This window comes from Parus major, chromosome 23 (genome assembly GCF_001522545.3).
Source record: "Parus major isolate Abel chromosome 23, Parus_major1.1, whole genome shotgun sequence".
NCBI lineage: Eukaryota > Metazoa > Chordata > Aves > Passeriformes > Paridae > Parus > Parus major.
The window spans coordinates 1,392,196-1,407,832 of NC_031791.1; the positions used below are offsets into that span (position 1 = coordinate 1,392,196).

The 15,637-nt window shown below is 53.1% G+C and overlaps 3 protein-coding genes and 1 long non-coding RNA gene across 6 annotated transcripts in view; 2 read left to right on the top strand and 2 right to left on the bottom strand.

Moving 5' to 3' along the window:
- The window catches only part of LOC107214162, a 6,279-nt gene extending 4,069 nt beyond the window's left edge, over positions 1–2,210 (top strand). Inside the window, exon 2 of the long non-coding RNA XR_004500135.1 lies at positions 335–2,210. This is a non-coding gene — a long non-coding RNA (uncharacterized LOC107214162). The remainder of the gene's footprint in view (positions 1–334) is intronic.
- RPL11 (ribosomal protein L11) lies at positions 1,534–4,219 on the bottom strand. The gene is made up of 6 exons (XM_015649247.2): positions 4,142–4,219; positions 3,615–3,765; positions 3,162–3,268; positions 2,666–2,797; positions 2,199–2,309; positions 1,534–1,609 (listed from the first exon to the last, which is right to left on the bottom strand). The coding sequence occupies exons 1-6, from the start codon at positions 4,145–4,147 to the stop codon at positions 1,580–1,582; spliced, it is 537 nt and encodes a 178-aa protein (XP_015504733.1). The 5' UTR covers positions 4,148–4,219; the 3' UTR covers positions 1,534–1,579.
- A 1,204-nt stretch (positions 4,220–5,423) lies between these two features.
- On the top strand, positions 5,424–10,204 carry PPT1 (palmitoyl-protein thioesterase 1). Of its 2 annotated transcripts, none has more exons than XM_033519584.1 (9): positions 5,424–5,513; positions 6,713–6,822; positions 7,554–7,681; positions 7,936–8,006; positions 8,627–8,729; positions 8,807–8,897; positions 9,006–9,104; positions 9,257–9,328; positions 9,577–10,204. In XM_033519584.1, the coding sequence occupies exons 1-9, from the start codon at positions 5,426–5,428 to the stop codon at positions 9,697–9,699; spliced, it is 885 nt and encodes a 294-aa protein (XP_033375475.1). In that variant the 5' UTR covers positions 5,424–5,425; the 3' UTR covers positions 9,700–10,204. The 2 variants fall into 2 exon arrangements, with proteins under 2 accessions (XP_033375475.1, XP_015504730.1); XM_015649244.3 differs by lacking the exon at positions 5,424–5,513 and adding an exon at positions 6,397–6,530.
- A 115-nt stretch (positions 10,205–10,319) lies between these two features.
- CAP1 (cyclase associated actin cytoskeleton regulatory protein 1) overlaps positions 10,320–15,637 on the bottom strand; it is a 15,134-nt gene continuing 9,816 nt past the window's right edge. For both annotated transcript variants that reach the window (XM_015649242.3, XM_033519583.1), the window contains exons 6-13: positions 14,369–14,454; positions 14,138–14,243; positions 13,882–14,056; positions 13,111–13,298; positions 12,829–12,952; positions 12,654–12,736; positions 12,063–12,206; positions 10,320–11,656 (exon numbers count right to left, since the gene is read on the bottom strand). In XM_015649242.3, coding sequence (XP_015504728.1) covers positions 11,573–11,656; positions 12,063–12,206; positions 12,654–12,736; positions 12,829–12,952; positions 13,111–13,298; positions 13,882–14,056; positions 14,138–14,243; positions 14,369–14,454 — 990 coding nt within the window. In that variant the 3' untranslated portion in view covers positions 10,320–11,572. The remainder of the gene's footprint in view (positions 11,657–12,062; positions 12,207–12,653; positions 12,737–12,828; positions 12,953–13,110; positions 13,299–13,881; positions 14,057–14,137; positions 14,244–14,368; positions 14,455–15,637) is intronic.

The following is a 15,637-nucleotide window of genomic DNA, read 5'->3' on the forward strand; positions in this document are numbered from 1 at the left end:
TGGGCACACAGGGAACCGGTGCCTTCTCATTCTGTCCCTGCTCCTCTTCCACCTGCCAAGACTCGGCAGAAGGGACAGTGACAGTGCTCTGGGACACCTCAGATGTCAGCGTTTCCAGGGCAGGAGCAATGCTGGGCTGTCCAGAGGGTGAGAGCAGCAGCAGTCACAGGTAGGATTTAGTGCTGTGCAGCACCTGTCTCCCTGCACTGCCTGTCCAGGTGTTTTCACACTCCTGGAGAAGGCAGAGGCACATCCAGAGCACGAGTCACCTCTTCTGAAGGCAGATGTGTCTGGGACCCCCCTTCTCCTCACTGCCCTGCCCTTCCTCCCCCAGGTACGACCCATGCTTCAACACCTGGCTGCACCTGGCCAGCGTGGAGCACAGGAGAAGTGCCTGTGACGGGCTCCTCTACACTGTGGGAGGGCACAACACCCAGTGCCCGCTGGCTTCTGAGTGCTACATCCCCACCAGCACCAGCTGGCACAGCAGGGCCACCCTGGAGACACCTCCACCGTCATCCAGGGCCAGCTGCGGCTACATCGGGCACACCCACTCCAGCTATGTGTGCTGCTGCGAGCCCGGCTGGGACAGCTGGAGGGAGTGACCCGTGCTGGGCACTGCCCAGGGCTGGCTCGGACAGCTGGAGGGAGTGACCCGTGCTGGGCACTGCCCAGGGCTGGCTGGGACAGCTGGAGGGAGTGACCCGTGCTGGGCACTGCCCAGGGCTGGCACAGACAGCTGGAGGGAGTGACCAGGGCTGGGCACTGCCCGGGGCTGGCACAGACAGCTGGAGGGAGTGACCCGTGCTGGGCACTGCCCAGGGCTGGCTGGGACAGCTGCAGGGAGTGACCAGGGCTGGCACAGACAGCTGGAGGGAGTGACCAGGGCTGAGCACTGCCCGGGGCTGGCTGGGACAGCTGGAGGGAGTGACCCGAGCTGGGCACTGCCCAGGGCTGGCTCGGACAGCTGGAGGGAGTGACCCGGGCTGGGCACTGCCTGGACAGCTGGAAGGATGCTGGAATGAGAGCAGGAAGAGGTATCAGAACTGTGTGCAGTGCTACAACCCCCACCTCAACGAGTGGGCTGAGGGTGAGGAACTCCCCGAGGCCATGGTGGGTGTCTCGTGCTGCACCATCACACTCCCACCATCCCTGGGCTCCAGGTCCAGCTCTGTGGCCTCGGCAGCAAGCAGCACGTAAAGAGCAGAGTTCCACCTGGCTTCTGCCAGCAGCAAGGGAAGGACACCCAGCTCGAGAGTGTGGGACAGGAGGCACGCTGATGTCTGGGGTCACTGCAAACTTTGGGAGCTAGGAAATTGTCCCCTGAGCTGCCTCCATCTCCATCTCGAAGCCTAAGCAGGGAATGCAGGCACAGAAGCAGGGCAGAAAGCTTTTCTCCCCAGCCTGCAGCACTGGATTGCAGCATGGATTGGGGAAAACAAAAAGGAGAGAATAAAGAATTCAGCCAAACTGTAACAGTGGAAAAGAAGGACCCTCGCTTCCATCAGCTTCCTACGAAACTCACAACACAAATTAGGGGTTAGAAAAATTTATTTACTTCTCTGGTAACAGGAAGCGCTCATTTACCAGGAAGGATGATGCCATCATACTGTGAAAGAAACACAAAGAAACAAAAAGAACCAAAGTGAGAAATCACCATCAGGCAAGATCAGGATGTGACCTGTGTAGGTCTAGGACAGTCTGTCCACACTTTCTATCAAAACCCCCCCCAAGAAACTATCAGCACTCCCCACCTCTGAGATTTCCAACCCAGCTCTCAGCAGCTCATGGACAGATAACCCCAAGAATTTGTTTTAATTGCAGATATCTCCATCCTCCAAGTGTGGCAGCTGAGCCTGGAGCTCTGTCAGACCAACAAATCCTAACCCTGCCTCCTCACTCACAATCCACAAACATGCAGCTCCTCCAAAAACTGAGAGTCATTTCCACAAGAGCTGGTAATTCCTCCCAGCTCTCCTGCCAAGAGCAGCTCTTTCAGTTCAGCACAAAAAAGCACAAACAGCACTCCTGCTCTAACATTTCTATTTAGTAGCAGCACCTCCTACTACTCTGGGACAGTAAAAATCTACGATTCAAGCCCTCATCAAGATCTGCCCCGTGATTTGCTCCAGCCTTTCCATGAGGAATTCTGCTGTTCCTTGCTAGGAAACTCCTGGGATACGAAAATAAAGATGTACCTTTTGCTGGAACCAGCGCATGGCTTCCTCCTTCCCAATCCTGTGCTTGGCCCCAATGTTGCCAGTCCTGCGTTTCTTGTCAGCAATGCTGAATCCCGGCCTGCCCAGCACCTGCAGGAGGAGGCAAACAGCACTGCTTCATCCTGGCACTGTTTTCTTAAACACTTTTCCAGAAGGGAAGCCTGGAATTTCCTCATCAGTGATGCCTTGCTGCTCTCTCCTTCCCCAAACCCAGCCCAATGATATCCCAGGAGCTGCTGTCAAAACAACAGGGTTTGTTCCTGAAGAGGCTTTGTGGGATTTGTCATAAATCAAGGATTTTATGGCAGCTCTGGGAATCTCAGATTAGAAAAATGTCAGCAAAATCCAAATCTTCCAGCACTTGGCAGCGAGTCCATGGGAGCCAGGGCTTGCTCCAGGCTCCTTCTGGAGCTTTCCCACAAGCCCAGAAAACAGGGAATACTCACCACATAGAAATCCAGGCCGTAGATCCCGATACTGGGATCATATTTAATGCCCAGATCGATGTGTTCCTGGATTCCAAAGCCAAAGTTCCCGGTGTCTGAGAAGTTGTTTTTTCTTAACTCGTATTCTCGCACCTGAAACGTTGGTTCTTGGTCACTATTTTGTTCCTGACTAGAAGCAGAATCAAATCTCCTACCCACTGCTACCAGACCCCAAACTTCTTCACAAGCTATTGAGTCCTTATCCCAAAAATTTTACTCCCCCAGCTTGGTCCTAAATTCCAGCAGCAAAGACAGAACACAAAACAAAATCAGCCGCTGCACCAATTAGTTCTTAAATAAGGATCAAACAACACTCAGATTAACAGTGTGAACGCTTCATCCCATGGGTCTGACCTGCACCTCGATCAGCTGCAACATTTCAGAGCACACCCCCCTTCAGTCAGAATGGGAAAGTTCCATTTTTCCACAAACCAAAGATCCAGCCCCAAATCCTCACCTTCAACCCCTTCTCCAGAATCTCCTCTGCTTTGGCCCCGCGAACCGTGCAATGAACAGCGATTTTCTCATTTCTCCTGATCCCAAAGGATCTCACCGTGTATCGGGCTGTAGGCAGCAATAGTTACACTTAGATCACAGCCAGAGAATTCCCACCCGGGGGATTCAAATCTTCCCAACACCCCATAAACTCAAGGGATTTAAAAAGAACCGAGGCAGCCCCACATTCCGTTTTAAGGGATGTTGGCAGAGCAGCAGTTTGAGTTTGGAGACATAACTCAAATGACACAAACATGCACGAATCCCTAAATAATGAACCCCCCAGTCTCCAGCAGCTCTCCCGACAGCGGCTCTGCCGAGGAGCCCTTTCCTGCGAACCGCGCTGCCACTGCATCCACGGCAAAGGAAGAAAAACAACCGAGAAAACCACCAGGGCTCCTCCGCAGTTCCTCACCTTTGGAGAAGACGGGGGTCTGCCCCGTGAGCTGCTCCAGCACTTTGGCGGCGCGGGTGAGCCGATCCCCGCTCTCCCCGACGCAGATGTTGAGGCAGAGTTTGCGGATCCGCAGCTCCCGCATCGGGTTCTCCTTCTCACCTTGGTCTTGCTGCGGAGAAACCACACCGGGGGTAACCGGGGATTCCCTGGGCAGGGCTCGCCGCTCGCCCCGGCAGCCCCAGGATGGTTCGTCAGGGCTCCGGAGAAAGGTTTCCGCAGCCGGACACCGCGCCCCGCTCCCCGCCGGGCCTCAGTCCCGGTGCCGCGGTCCCTTCCCGAGCACCGCCGCCATAGGGCGGGCCGCGGCCTGTTCCCACAGCCGCCCCCTCGGAGCGTCCCACCGGCTCCTCCGCGCCCATCCCACCCCCGTGCCTCTCCCGCCGGCCTTCCACGCTCCCGCCCGCACGGGCCGCGCCCCGGCGAGCGCGGATGGCGGCGGATGGAGACGGCCCGGCCCGGTCCCGGCCCACGGCTCCGGCACTCACCGCCATGATGGAGGCGGGGAAGAGGCGGGCAGCGCGCGGCCGCGGGGGGTTATGGGAGCGCGCGCAGCCGCGGCGCCCCCTGGCGGGCGGAGGGCGGGGTTGCCATGGCAACCGCGGCTCTGTCATGGCTCCCGCCGTTAATTAATGCTCATCACTGAAAACACAGTCAAATGCGCTAATAACGGGAAGTGTTAATACTAACCACAATGAACGGAGAGAGGAAAAAGCACCCCAAACATGTGATGCATTCAGGGGGGGAGCAGAATTTTCCAGCTTCCCTGGGAAAGGGGCGGCCCAAACTGACTTTGGACCACTTTGGAGTCCAAATTTCTCTTCAGTGGCCACATCCTGAGCAGCAAATGCCTTCAAGGAGGCTCACACTCGCTAAGGATGGCACCAGCTCAGGGTTTTCCCTGTTTATCCCCTTTCCCTGCCTCCCCAGAGCTGCCAGCCCAAGCTCTGTAATGCCATCAATTGTTTTTTTGCCCCAGTTGCTTCTAAGCAGGGATGAAGGATAAATGAATAATCAGCTTGTCTCATTAAGGAGAGAAAGAAGTGTCAGGAGTCTCAGCGCAGGGAGTGTGAAAAGCCTCTGGTTAAAAAGTAACACTGCTTCATTATGGATTTACTTCATCTAAGAAAAGCTTTGCTGGAAATAGCTGCAGGCTGGGCTGGCTTCCAGCAATCCCTGGATCCCATTTGGGATCTGTCCATGCTCCTTCCCATGGGCACAGGCTCAGGGCACTGCAGCCAGCAGCTCCAGACACGGAGAATCAGAGACTCCTGGAGTGGTTTGGGTTGGAAAGGACCTGAAATGCCACCCAGTGCCACCCCTGCCATGGCAGGGACACCTTCCACTGTCCCAGGTGCTCCCAGCCTGTCCAGCCTGGCCTTGGGCACTGCCAGGGATCCAGGGACAGCCACAGCTGCTCTGGGCACCCTGTGCCTGTTGCCCACCCTCCCAGGGAAGAATTGCCATCCTGTTGAGGAGACATTTCCTACCTTGACATTTCTCTGCTGAATTCAGGAAGCTTTTCCTGGCACAGAGCTTCCCACTCACCCGCTCCCTCAACCCTCTCCCCATCTCCAAATACATCCAGATGGGGTCCCATGTGGAGCTCTTCCTGCTTTGACTCATCCCTGTCCCCAAAATAGTCCAGAGCTCTGTTTTACCAGGTGCTACAACACATTTTCTCTGGGAGAGGGGGTGGGCTTGATGTCATTTCTGATTCAGTGCAAAGAAAGGAATCCATTGCTGAGAGCTGGTTTGTTTTTTATCCAGGGATGTGCTGTTGGTTTCTGGCCCCAGGTTACCTGGCTGATGAGGAGTCCAGCTGCAGTGGGAGCAATAATCCCTGCCACTATGCCAAAGGTATTCGTGATTCCCTGGGGAGGGAGAGAGCAAAATTTCCTGAACAAGGCTGGGAGGAAACTGTCACCAGGAGGGAGAAGAGTGGGTGCTTCCTGTCCCTTCCCTCGCTGCAGGAACGCTGCCTGAAGTGCTGAGACACGTTAGGATCATCCCTGCAAGAGTGGGGGGGAATTTTAAGCCTTTATTTCACCCCTTAGCTTCCAATACCAGCAGCTCCAGAAGAAAAGGGGAGAGCAGGAATTGCAGAGGCCTTGTGGGACTGGGAATGGGAAGGATGCAGAGCCAGGGAGGGCAGAGATGTGCAATATCCACGTGGTGGATACTGATGCCTGTCCCTGGCATGCTGGTTATTGTCAAAGTCAGTGTGAAAAGGACCACAATGACTGCGGGACCGCAGCCAAGGCATGGCACAGCCACCAGGAAGGTGCCTGGGAGCAGCTTCCCATGGGAGGAAATGAGAAGCACTTTACAACAGAGCACACAAGTGTTTTGGAAAGGCTGGGTGGCAGAAGAAGGCTTGTCCTTACTCGGTGCTGAGAAGAACTTCCTGAAGGCTGCTGTGCCAAGCACCCGCCTCTGCAGGAGGAAATCAGGCAGCAGCCCAGGCAGGATGTGCCCCAGCCCATTCCCAACGCGCGGCAGGGCAGAGAGGAAGCAGTGCCACGTGGACAACACTCAGGCCTCATGGATTTCCTGGCTGCGTGTCCCGGGGCGGGGAGCGGCCCGCAGGATCTGGGATTTCTGGATGGGATCGGGAACGGCGGGGCCCGAACCCCGGGCCAAGGGGAGTCCCAGGCCACGCCCCCTCCTCAGGCCACGCCCCCTCCTTTAAAGCCACGCCCCATTTGCGCCCCCTGATTGGCCCCGCCCAGGCCCCGCCCCTTTGTTGCCGCCGGCGGGTCATGTGACGAGCCAAGATGGCGGCGCTCACGGTGGCGGTGCCGGTGCTGGCGCTGCTGGGGCTGTATCTGGGCCCCGCGGCCGCCGTCACTCCCCTGGTGATCTGGCACGGCATGGGTGAGCCGGGACCCTCCGCCAACGACCGAGGGGGCGGCGGGGCTTGGCTGGGGACCGAGCAGGACCGAGGGACGCTCGCTAGCTCCCGGTGCCGTGGCAGCGGGGCTCGCGGTGTGTTTGTGGAGGCGAGGTGAGGGCCGCGGCCGTGGCGTGGTGGTGCATCCCCGTGTTCCCTCCCGCAGGAGACAGCTGCTGCAACCCGGTGAGCATGGGCTACATCCAAAAACTGGTGGAGAAAAAAATCCCGGGGATTTACGTCCTGTCGCTGAAGATTGGGAACAACATGATCCAGGTAAACCGGGTGGCGCTCGGCTCTGCGGGCAGGGGTGGGGCTGAACTTACTGCACTCCGTGCTTTTAACAGGATTCCACAAGGATTCCTGCTGTGCTTTCCCTGCTAATTTTCTCTCCTCAGTGAGGTAAACAGCTTTGACAGGTAGAGCCCGATAAAATCCAGCTAATACCTGCAGAAAAACACTGGGGGAAAACAAATCCCTGACCTAAATTGGATTAATATGCAAATCCACTCATTAGCACACTCAAACCACTGCAGGTAATACTGGGAGGAATGCTGTGCTGGGGCAGAGCTTTATCCTGGCCATGCTTCTTGATTTGCAAACATTTATTTACTTCAGAGTAATAAATTACACACTTCTGCACCTTCGTGGGTCTTGACAGATTTTTTGTAGCCCTGTGGAATTTCTTTAAATCATTCCTCAGGGCAATGCTCAGTGGTTTTCTGGGTTCTGGAGACATTTGGTTTTTAATTTTTATGTATACATGAATAAAATGTGAAGAGATTCAAGTTGTGAAGAAGTTTGGAGAGATGTCTCTGCCCCACATGAGTTTTGCCAACCAGGGCAGGACGTGGTTAAGGGAAGTCTCAGAACTGGAATTTCACTTCTGTCCCTGGGATAGCTCAGGTCCTCTTTCAAAACCACAAATGTCAGTGCTGTTTGCAGAGCTGAAAGCATCACCAGCCATGGCAAAGGTACAGGTGATCCATCCTAATCTGGTCCCTCAGGATATGGAGAACAGCTTCTTCATGAACGTCAACGATCAGGTGAGGGAGGTGTGCAGCCAGCTGGCCACGGACCCTCGGCTCCAGGGCGGCTACAACGCCATGGGCTTCTCCCAGGGAGGCCAATTCCTGTAAGTTTGTACTCCAGGGACTCCTGCTGGGTTCAGCTGCTCATTTGAGACCCTTCAGAAGCGCTCAGCAGACACAAACTGCTGAATTCCTAAAGGCAGGAGTGCTCCAAAGGGGGCAGGTTGTGATTTCCCGCAGCCCTGCTCTTGCAGGCAGGGTTAAATCCCTTGGCAAACGTTGCACAAGTGCCCAAACCCACGCAGAACCCTCAGCTGTGGCCTGGGCAAGCTTTCAGCTCCTTCCTCTTCCCCCACAGGAGGGCTGTGGCCCAGAGGTGCCCTGTTCCTCCCATGCTCAACCTCATCTCCGTCGGGGGACAGCACCAAGGTAGTGTCCCCTGCAGCTGTCACAGCTCCTGGGCACCTTTTGGGGCTCTTTCCTGAGCTCTGATCACTTTCTTATGGATTAAATTATCCCTTTGTCCTTTTCTGGACCTGCTGATCTGTTTGGCCCAATTAATGTTTGCTGATTTCATTATCTTGATCTTGCTTAACTGGCAGTGGAAAGGGACCTCTGTCAGGAGCTGCCATCACTGCCTGGGTAGGATTCTTACACACCTTGGGACTTTTGGGATGATTTATTCTGTGGGAAATCTCTGCAGATTGGTGAAACTGAACCTTCAGGTTACAATCAGCACCTGGAAGAGCCCCAAGGAGAGGGAGGCACGAAGTGGAATTAAGGAGGTGTGCAGTTAGGAGTGGCTGGCAGTGAATTTCAGATACCTGAGAACTCCCCAGCTCCTGGAGCTGTGTTTCTTTGTAGTGGAGAGGGAAGATTTGTAGGGAGCACCCAGCACATCCCTTCTCTGTGCCCCAGCTCCCGGGGCAGGAGGGCTGGCTGAGGAGCTTGCCTGGGTAAGTCCTGCTGCTGTGCAGGAGGTGGTTCCTGTGCAGCAGGAGGGCTCCAGGGGTCCCAGTTTGGCTGACTGAGCTGTGTCCCTGCCCCAGGGGTGTATGGCTTCCCACGCTGTCCCGGGGAGAGCTCCCACGTCTGCGACTGGATCCGCAAAACCCTGGATCTGGGGGCCTACACCAAGGCAGTGCAGGAGCAGTGAGTACCTCCCCCAGGCCAGGCCACAGGAGCAGCTCTGGCATTCCAGGCTGAGCCTTGGCTTCTCCCCTCTCCAGCTTGGTCCAAGCAGAGTATTGGCACGACCCCCTGAAGGAGGAGGACTACAGGAAGAACAGCATCTTTTTGGCTGACATCAATCAGGAGAGGGTAAGGACAGCGCTGAGCCGAGAGCAGGAGCCTGGGAGGGTTCAGGCTGAAGAGCAGGCACTTTTCCCTGGCTCTCCAGGGGCTTGGATGTGTTCTGCTTCCATCCAGGGCATCAACCAGACCTACAAGAAGAACCTGATGGCTCTGAAGAAGTTTGTGATGGTGAAGTTCCTCAACGATACCATGGTGGACCCTCCGATCTCTGAGGTGAGGAAGGCAGGGTGGGCCTGGGGGCTTCCTTGTCTCTGGTTTGTCCTTTGGTGGCAGAACTGGAGGCTGCAGAGGGGCAGGCTGGGCACAAACACAGCTCCAGGAGCTGCTGGAAGCCTCCTTCATTGTTTTAATCCGTTTTTACGCAGTGGTTTGGGTTTTACAAAAGTGGCCAAGCCAAGGAGACCATCCCACTGCAGGAGACCTCGCTGTACAAAGAGGTGAGCTCTGGGGGATGGGGGCTTCTGCTGTGTCCCCTCTCCACTGTCCCTGGGGCCCCCCCAGCTCTGCTCTTGTCACTCCCCCTGCCAGGAGCTGTTTGTTTGGGGAGACATTTCCCTGCAGCCATTCCTGCTGAAACTCAGGGAGTGGCACTGGTGGTTCCTGCCTGGCTCAGGATCCCCCTCAAATCCCCTTTTCCCCCCTCCACGAGGAGAGCAGAGCTGGAACCTCCCCCTTCTCTCGGCAGGATCGCCTGGGGCTGCAGGAGATGGACAAAGCAGGGAAGTTGGTGTTCCTGGGGGTGAAGGGGGACCACCTGCACTTCTCAGAGGAGTGGTTTGACAGCACCATCCTCCCTTTCCTGCAGTGAAGCTGCTCTGGGAGCACTGGGCAGGGTTTTCCACTGTAACTAACACCAGCCACTGTGCAATCCAAGCCTGCAGGGATTTGGGGAAGGGGAGCAAGAGGGGGAGGTTTAGCTCAGCCAGGATTCCACTCCCACCTGGGCTGATTGCTCTGGCTCTGACACACTCCAGGGCCTGGTAAATCCACCTCAGTTCTCAGAGCTGAGTGGCTGAGCTGTGCCAGAGCTTTGTCCTCAATCCCTGTTCCTGCAGGACACACTGGCAGTATTAACCCAACTCCGCAGGGATCAGCAGAGCTCTCATGGCTGTGTGCAGGGGAAATGTTACAGCCCATCCTTCAAGATGGGGGGAAAAGGCCAAATTTAGGGGTTTATGGGAAAAAGAGAAAAAAAAAAGAGGGTTTGGAATTCAGCAGTATTAACAGCTAGAAGTTTTCAACTAATGGCTTGGTTTCTGTTCTTTTGTACAAATGAAATTAATAAAGAACTTTCCATCTAACTAACTAAAAAAGAAGTTTGGACAGCTACTGCCTGTGTTTGGAGGGGAGCTGAGGAAATTCTGGGTCAGGCAGAGAGGGGCACCCTGCCCTACCTGAGCTCCCAAAAAGAGACAAGAGCCACAGGAATGAGCAAGTTGGCATTAACTTTATTCTATCTTCTGTATAATCTTAAGTACATAAGAAAGGTTTTTTTCACAAGCCTCAGGAGAAGACAAGTACAAGTCACAGGACAGTTTCAAAATAAAAAAAAAATAATTTTTTTTTTTTGCATAATTATTTTTTTTTTGTAAGTTTTGTACTAGAGAAAAAGAACATTGACACTTTACAGAAGAAATGCATTTAAGATATGCTTATACCACCCGAGGCCGTGGAAAAATGAAGGTCAAAGCACGTGCAGCTCCCTTTTATGGGTCAGTACAGTACTGTGTGATCCATCACTCTGCTCCAGGGCCCTGGAACAGAGGCTGTGAGCTTCCACCAAAATAAAGAGCCAAGCAACAGGGGGGGGAAAAAAAGGGGAGGATTCAGTGGGGGCTGATTGCAGATGAGGAAGAGAGCGATGAACCCACTTGATCCAAGTCGGGTATTTACAACTCTGCACTGCTGCCCTGGAATGGAGGAGGCCCTTCCTCTGGGGAAGGGGACAGGTTCAGAAGAACCATCCTGGAAGACTGAACCTGAGTTCAGCTGCTCCAAGAAGGAAGCAAAGGTTCCCTTGTGGAGGTGGAGAGCTGATGGAATGAGAGGTGCTCAGCTCCAGGTGACAGCGCCGCAGCCTTCCCGTGGCACTGGGCAATGAAAGCCTCCTGTCATGGCACAATCAGGAATGCACTGAGCTACTGGGAATGATGGAAGAGGAAATCAGGGTGGAATCGGCCCAGGTCCTCAGCCTTTGGTCCGACAAAACCGTTTCCATGTGCTGTGATGCCACCGCGTGCTCCGGAGAGCTGCCAGGACCTCCCCAGCCACCTGCCCCAGCAGCTGGGGACCGTGGGCTCCAACAAACACCAGTACTCGTTAAAAAGGGGACAACACTCCTCTCACAGGAACAGTTTTGGTAAAGGCAATACAAAAACAACACTCTGAAAGCCAACTGCCAGGACTGGCTGTGAAGTTCTCTTGATCGATTGGTGCGGTTAGATGGGACAAAGGGAGAGAGAAATACACCTTCCTGCTGAGAGAGGTGGACAATCACTGACCCACCACCTACCCCAAGCCCCAGGCAGAGGAATCTCAGTGATGGCAGGCAGCTGTGTCTCTTGGGTAGAAGAGAAGCAGTTTGAGAGCAGAAAGGTACAAGAAATCTAAGAGAATCATCTGAAAGCAGATTTGTCCCACAGCAGGGCCAGGGGAGGGTGTGAGCCTTGGAGCTTTTCGGCTTAGCCAGCAATTTCTGTCACAGTGGTAACCAACTTCTGACCATTCCACACTGTCTTGAACTGTTCTGGGACAGGAAATTCAGTCTGGAGGGTAAAAACAGAAATCTGTTGTCAAAAATCCGTTTATGACTGAGATTAGTGACCACTCCCACCGCTTCAGGCATTTCTTCTCTCAGCTTTGTGCTCTGTTACCACCACTGCTGCCTGTCCTGCCCCCAGGAGATCCTGAGGAAGGAGCAGCTCTCACAAATCAGCAATAATCTTATTTACAGATATCTTTTGCTGGGTTTTTTTTTTTAAATCAACCTCCAAACTCTACAAAACTCTTCACTCACGACCTCCAAACTCTACAAAACTCTTCACTCACGACCTCCAAACTCTACAAACTGTTCCCCACTGTAACCAACAGCCCCTGGAGGGCTCAGAACAGATCTCCTGCATGCCCAGCCCCACTCTGGGAGCTGCAGGAGGATTCCAAAGCAGCACTTACAAAGTCTCCCCCCTCGCTGGGGATGAGGACGTTCATCTCCGAGGACTTGGCACTGACGATCTCGCAGTCGAGGGAGCTCTTGCTCAGGTACACGTGGCACCCATCTGTCTTGTTGATGGAAATTGTTGGCACTTTACCCATGACCTGGCAGGGCCAGAGCAGAATTAGCTCAAAATGCACAACCACAGCATTTTTGGGTGTGTTTTTTTTCAAGGTTTGACTCCAAGCCCTCCCCGTGACGATCGCACGGGATTCAAATATTCCCAACTTTAGCAAAAAAAGAAGTTTTTTGCTTGCATTTTCCCCCAATTTCTTGTTCTGATCTCTTTAGAACACAGCTTGACCCAGCACTGGGCAAACTGACCATCCCAAATCAGATACCAAACTGAACTGGAATAAATCCTACTGCTTTGTGCCTTCTTCCTCACAGAGCCTCAGCTCTTACCCCAAGCCCTGAAACAGCTGAAAAGACACAAATTTCAGCCCTTTCCCAAGGGCCAGATGGTGTTTCATGGATATTCCTCACAGCTGCACATTCCAGGTGTGGAAATACGACAGCTCCACAGCCAGGAGAGAGAAGAGGTCACTCACCTGAACTTTAACATCCCTGCTGTTGATGATCTCCACAATGCCCACCACGTCATCAAACACCAGACCCAGCTTCTTGCAGTTATCTGCCAAGAAAAAGCAGATCAGGGCACCAGGATTTTGGAGGCTGAACACACAGCAGCAGGCAGAGGCAGCTGTCAGGGCTCTCCCCACTCACCCAGGGTGATGGAGTTGATCTTGCCTTTGATTTGGAGTGTACTGTTTGTGCACTTGAAAACATAAGCTACCTGCTTCAGCTCTGTGTCACTGATGACCAGGTTAGTGGCATTCTCCTGGTTTTCCTGAGAAGGAAGGGGAAACACACTTCATTTTCTGAATGCAGAGCCATGAAAATCCCTTTAAAAACAAACAGGTGCCCCTCAGGTCTCCAGGAGAGCCCCTTTTGCTTCTCCAAAGCTCCCATCCCTCCAACCCACTCCTGCCAGCACCAGGCACTCACCACTCTCCACTTTTTGCCTTCTAATTCTAGCAAGGGAGGAGCCTTTGGGGAGGTGCCTTGGGAGGGATTAGCATTACAGGCCGGTTTGGGAGCAGTGAAAGGTTTGGGGCCGCTCCTCACGGGGCCCCCCTGGTTCTTCAGGGCTGGATTCTTGTGGGTTTTCATCTCATCTGAGACGTGCCTTAAGCCTGCAAGGGAAGGCAAAGCTGAGACTCGGCTCCCCTGCAGGGATGCAGCTCCACAAGCACCAGACATCAGCGGTTCCACCCATCAACACTTGGCAAAACACAAATAAACTCAGACTGGGGCTAAGCTGAGCCAAGTGGGAGTGACAGGAAGGGGAGGAGGAAGCAGGAAATGCTGGTGCAACATTGACAAGGACACAGATGACAGATGCAGAGTGTGCCAGCTCTTCCATTCTGAAAAAGTCCCGAGCCCAGCACCTCCTTGTCCTGATGTGCTCACCAGGTAACACAAAAAAAAAAAAGGGGAAGATTTTGTGCAGACAACAGCTGCAAAATTGCACTTTTTGTACCAGAAACACGCAGGCAACCAAAGGGCTCAGCCTTGGCTGTTTACATCTAGAGGTCCATGCCCTGTTCCACCTGGTGGTGCCAATCCTCCCCTCACTTGGTCCCTGGGAAGCGCTGCCCCAGACTGGGACCAGATGGGTTTTTATGTCTTTTTTAAGGAGGTGCATTGAGGGACAGCAGGGGAAGCACGAGGAGCAGGGGCAGAGCAGATCCCTCCCTCCCTGTGCCCCCCACGTACCCGAGGTGATCCCTTCTCCCCGGTTGATCTGGGCGAACAGCGCCGAGCGCGAGGCCGAGTCGTCGGTGCCGGAGCTCACGGGGGCAGGAGGAGGAGGAGGAGGCCCTGGAGGTGGGGGTGCAAGCCCAGCCGGGGGGGCAGGCGGTGCTTTAGCCCCTGCTGTGGCCACAGGACCCTGGAAGAGCAGGAAGAGGAGAGGCAGTGGCGCCCCAGCTCCGTTTCTGGCGCGGTGACCCGGCCCGGGACCAGCGCTCACCGTTTTGCTCCAGGTCAGCCCCGTGGTGTGGAACTCTTTGATGTAAGCCTGCAGCTCTGTCCAGATGCTCAGATAAGCTTTCACCCAGTCCACTTGTTTTTTATCTCTGAGAACACAAGGAGATGAGAGGAGGAGGAATGAGGAGAGCAGCTGTGGGCAGATGTTGGAGCAGCCCCTGCACACCCAGCTGGCCAAATTCAACAACACCCCAAGGGGAAAAGGTGAACTTACACATCCTTGTACTCCTTGAGGATCCTGTTGGTGTAAAACATGGCAGCATCAGTCATTTCCTTCACGTAAGGACCAGGCTTTGGAGCCTAGAGCAGAAAGAACACGCTAGTGTAGGAGTCTAGAAACGCAGGGACATTTCTCTGTCTATATAATTCCTTAAAAAAATACATCAATCATATATAACATTGATAAAAAGGCTTCCAAATATCCCTGAGCAAGTCAGAGTTTGTAAGAAATAAAATAGAAAGTAGAAAAATGTTTCTTTTAACACAGAGGTGAAAGTATAGATTTTAAGAGGGTTCCACACGTGGAGTAAAGATGGAGGAAAAAGGGTGTAGTTTTTAATCCTATTTCTTCCTTCTTCTCCATGCTTCTGCAGTTTATAGAAGCACAAAATATGATTGGTTTAGAGTTAGTTGCACTTTTAATTATGTGAGTAGATATAGAAAACTTATTTGTTGAGATATAATACCAATACACATGTCTGTAGTTAATAGGGTAAAAATTGGTATAAAGGTAAAAATCTGCATGGTTTGAGGCCATTTTTGTATCATCAGAATGAGATGAGCCAGGTTGTGGTGATTTAAACTTGTGCAGTTATTCTGGATAGACCTGCCAAGTTTTGTAAGGATCCTTTAATAAACATGAGAAACCAGAATTTAATGAGTTTTCTTCGAATAATAAGGACTGAGATAAGTGGGACTCCCCAAGAGGGAGGATCCCAAGGGAATTCAGCACAAAGGAGGCTGAAAGAGAAAAGTTATATCCACAGAAAATTCAGCCCAAAGGAGGCTGAGAGAGTAGATAAAAGTTATATCCACAGAAAATTCAGCCCAAAGGAGGCTGAGAGGGTAGAGAAAAGTTATATCCACAGAAAATTTACTCCAAAGGAGGCTGAGAGAGAAAAGTTATATCCACAGAAAATACAGTCCAAAGGAGGCTGAGAGAGAAAAGTTATATCCACAGAAAATTCAGCCCAAAGGAGGCTGAGAGAGTGGGGAAAAGTTATAGCCACAGAAAATTTACCCCAAAGGAGGCTGACAGTAGAGAAAAGTTATATCCACAGAGAATTCAGCCCAAAGGAGGCTGAGAGAGTAGATAAAAGTTATAGCCACAGAAAATTCAGCCCAAAGGAGGCTGAGAAAAGTTATATCCACAGAAAATTTACTCCAAAGGAGGCTGAGAGACTGGGGAAAAGTTATAGCCACAGAGAATTGAGCCCAAAGGAGGCTGAGAGGGTAGAGAAAAGTTATATCCACAGAAAATTTA

Coding starts and splice junctions, on each gene's coding strand:
- RPL11 (XM_015649247.2), bottom strand. Junction 3,269..3,614: donor GACCCCCGTCTTCTCCAAAG/GTGAGGAACTGC, acceptor TGCTGCCTACAG/CCCGATACACGGTGAGATCC. Junction 2,798..3,161: donor TTCTGGAGAAGGGGTTGAAG/GTGAGGATTTGG, acceptor CCAACGTTTCAG/GTGCGAGAATACGAGTTAAG.
- PPT1 (XM_015649244.3), top strand. CDS start 6,431: ATGGCGGCGCTCACGGTGGCGGTGCCGGTGCTGGCGCTGCTGGGGCTG. Junction 7,682..7,935: donor TCCCAGGGAGGCCAATTCCT/GTAAGTTTGTAC, acceptor CTTCCCCCACAG/GAGGGCTGTGGCCCAGAGGT. Junction 8,898..9,005: donor CTGACATCAATCAGGAGAGG/GTAAGGACAGCG, acceptor GCTTCCATCCAG/GGCATCAACCAGACCTACAA.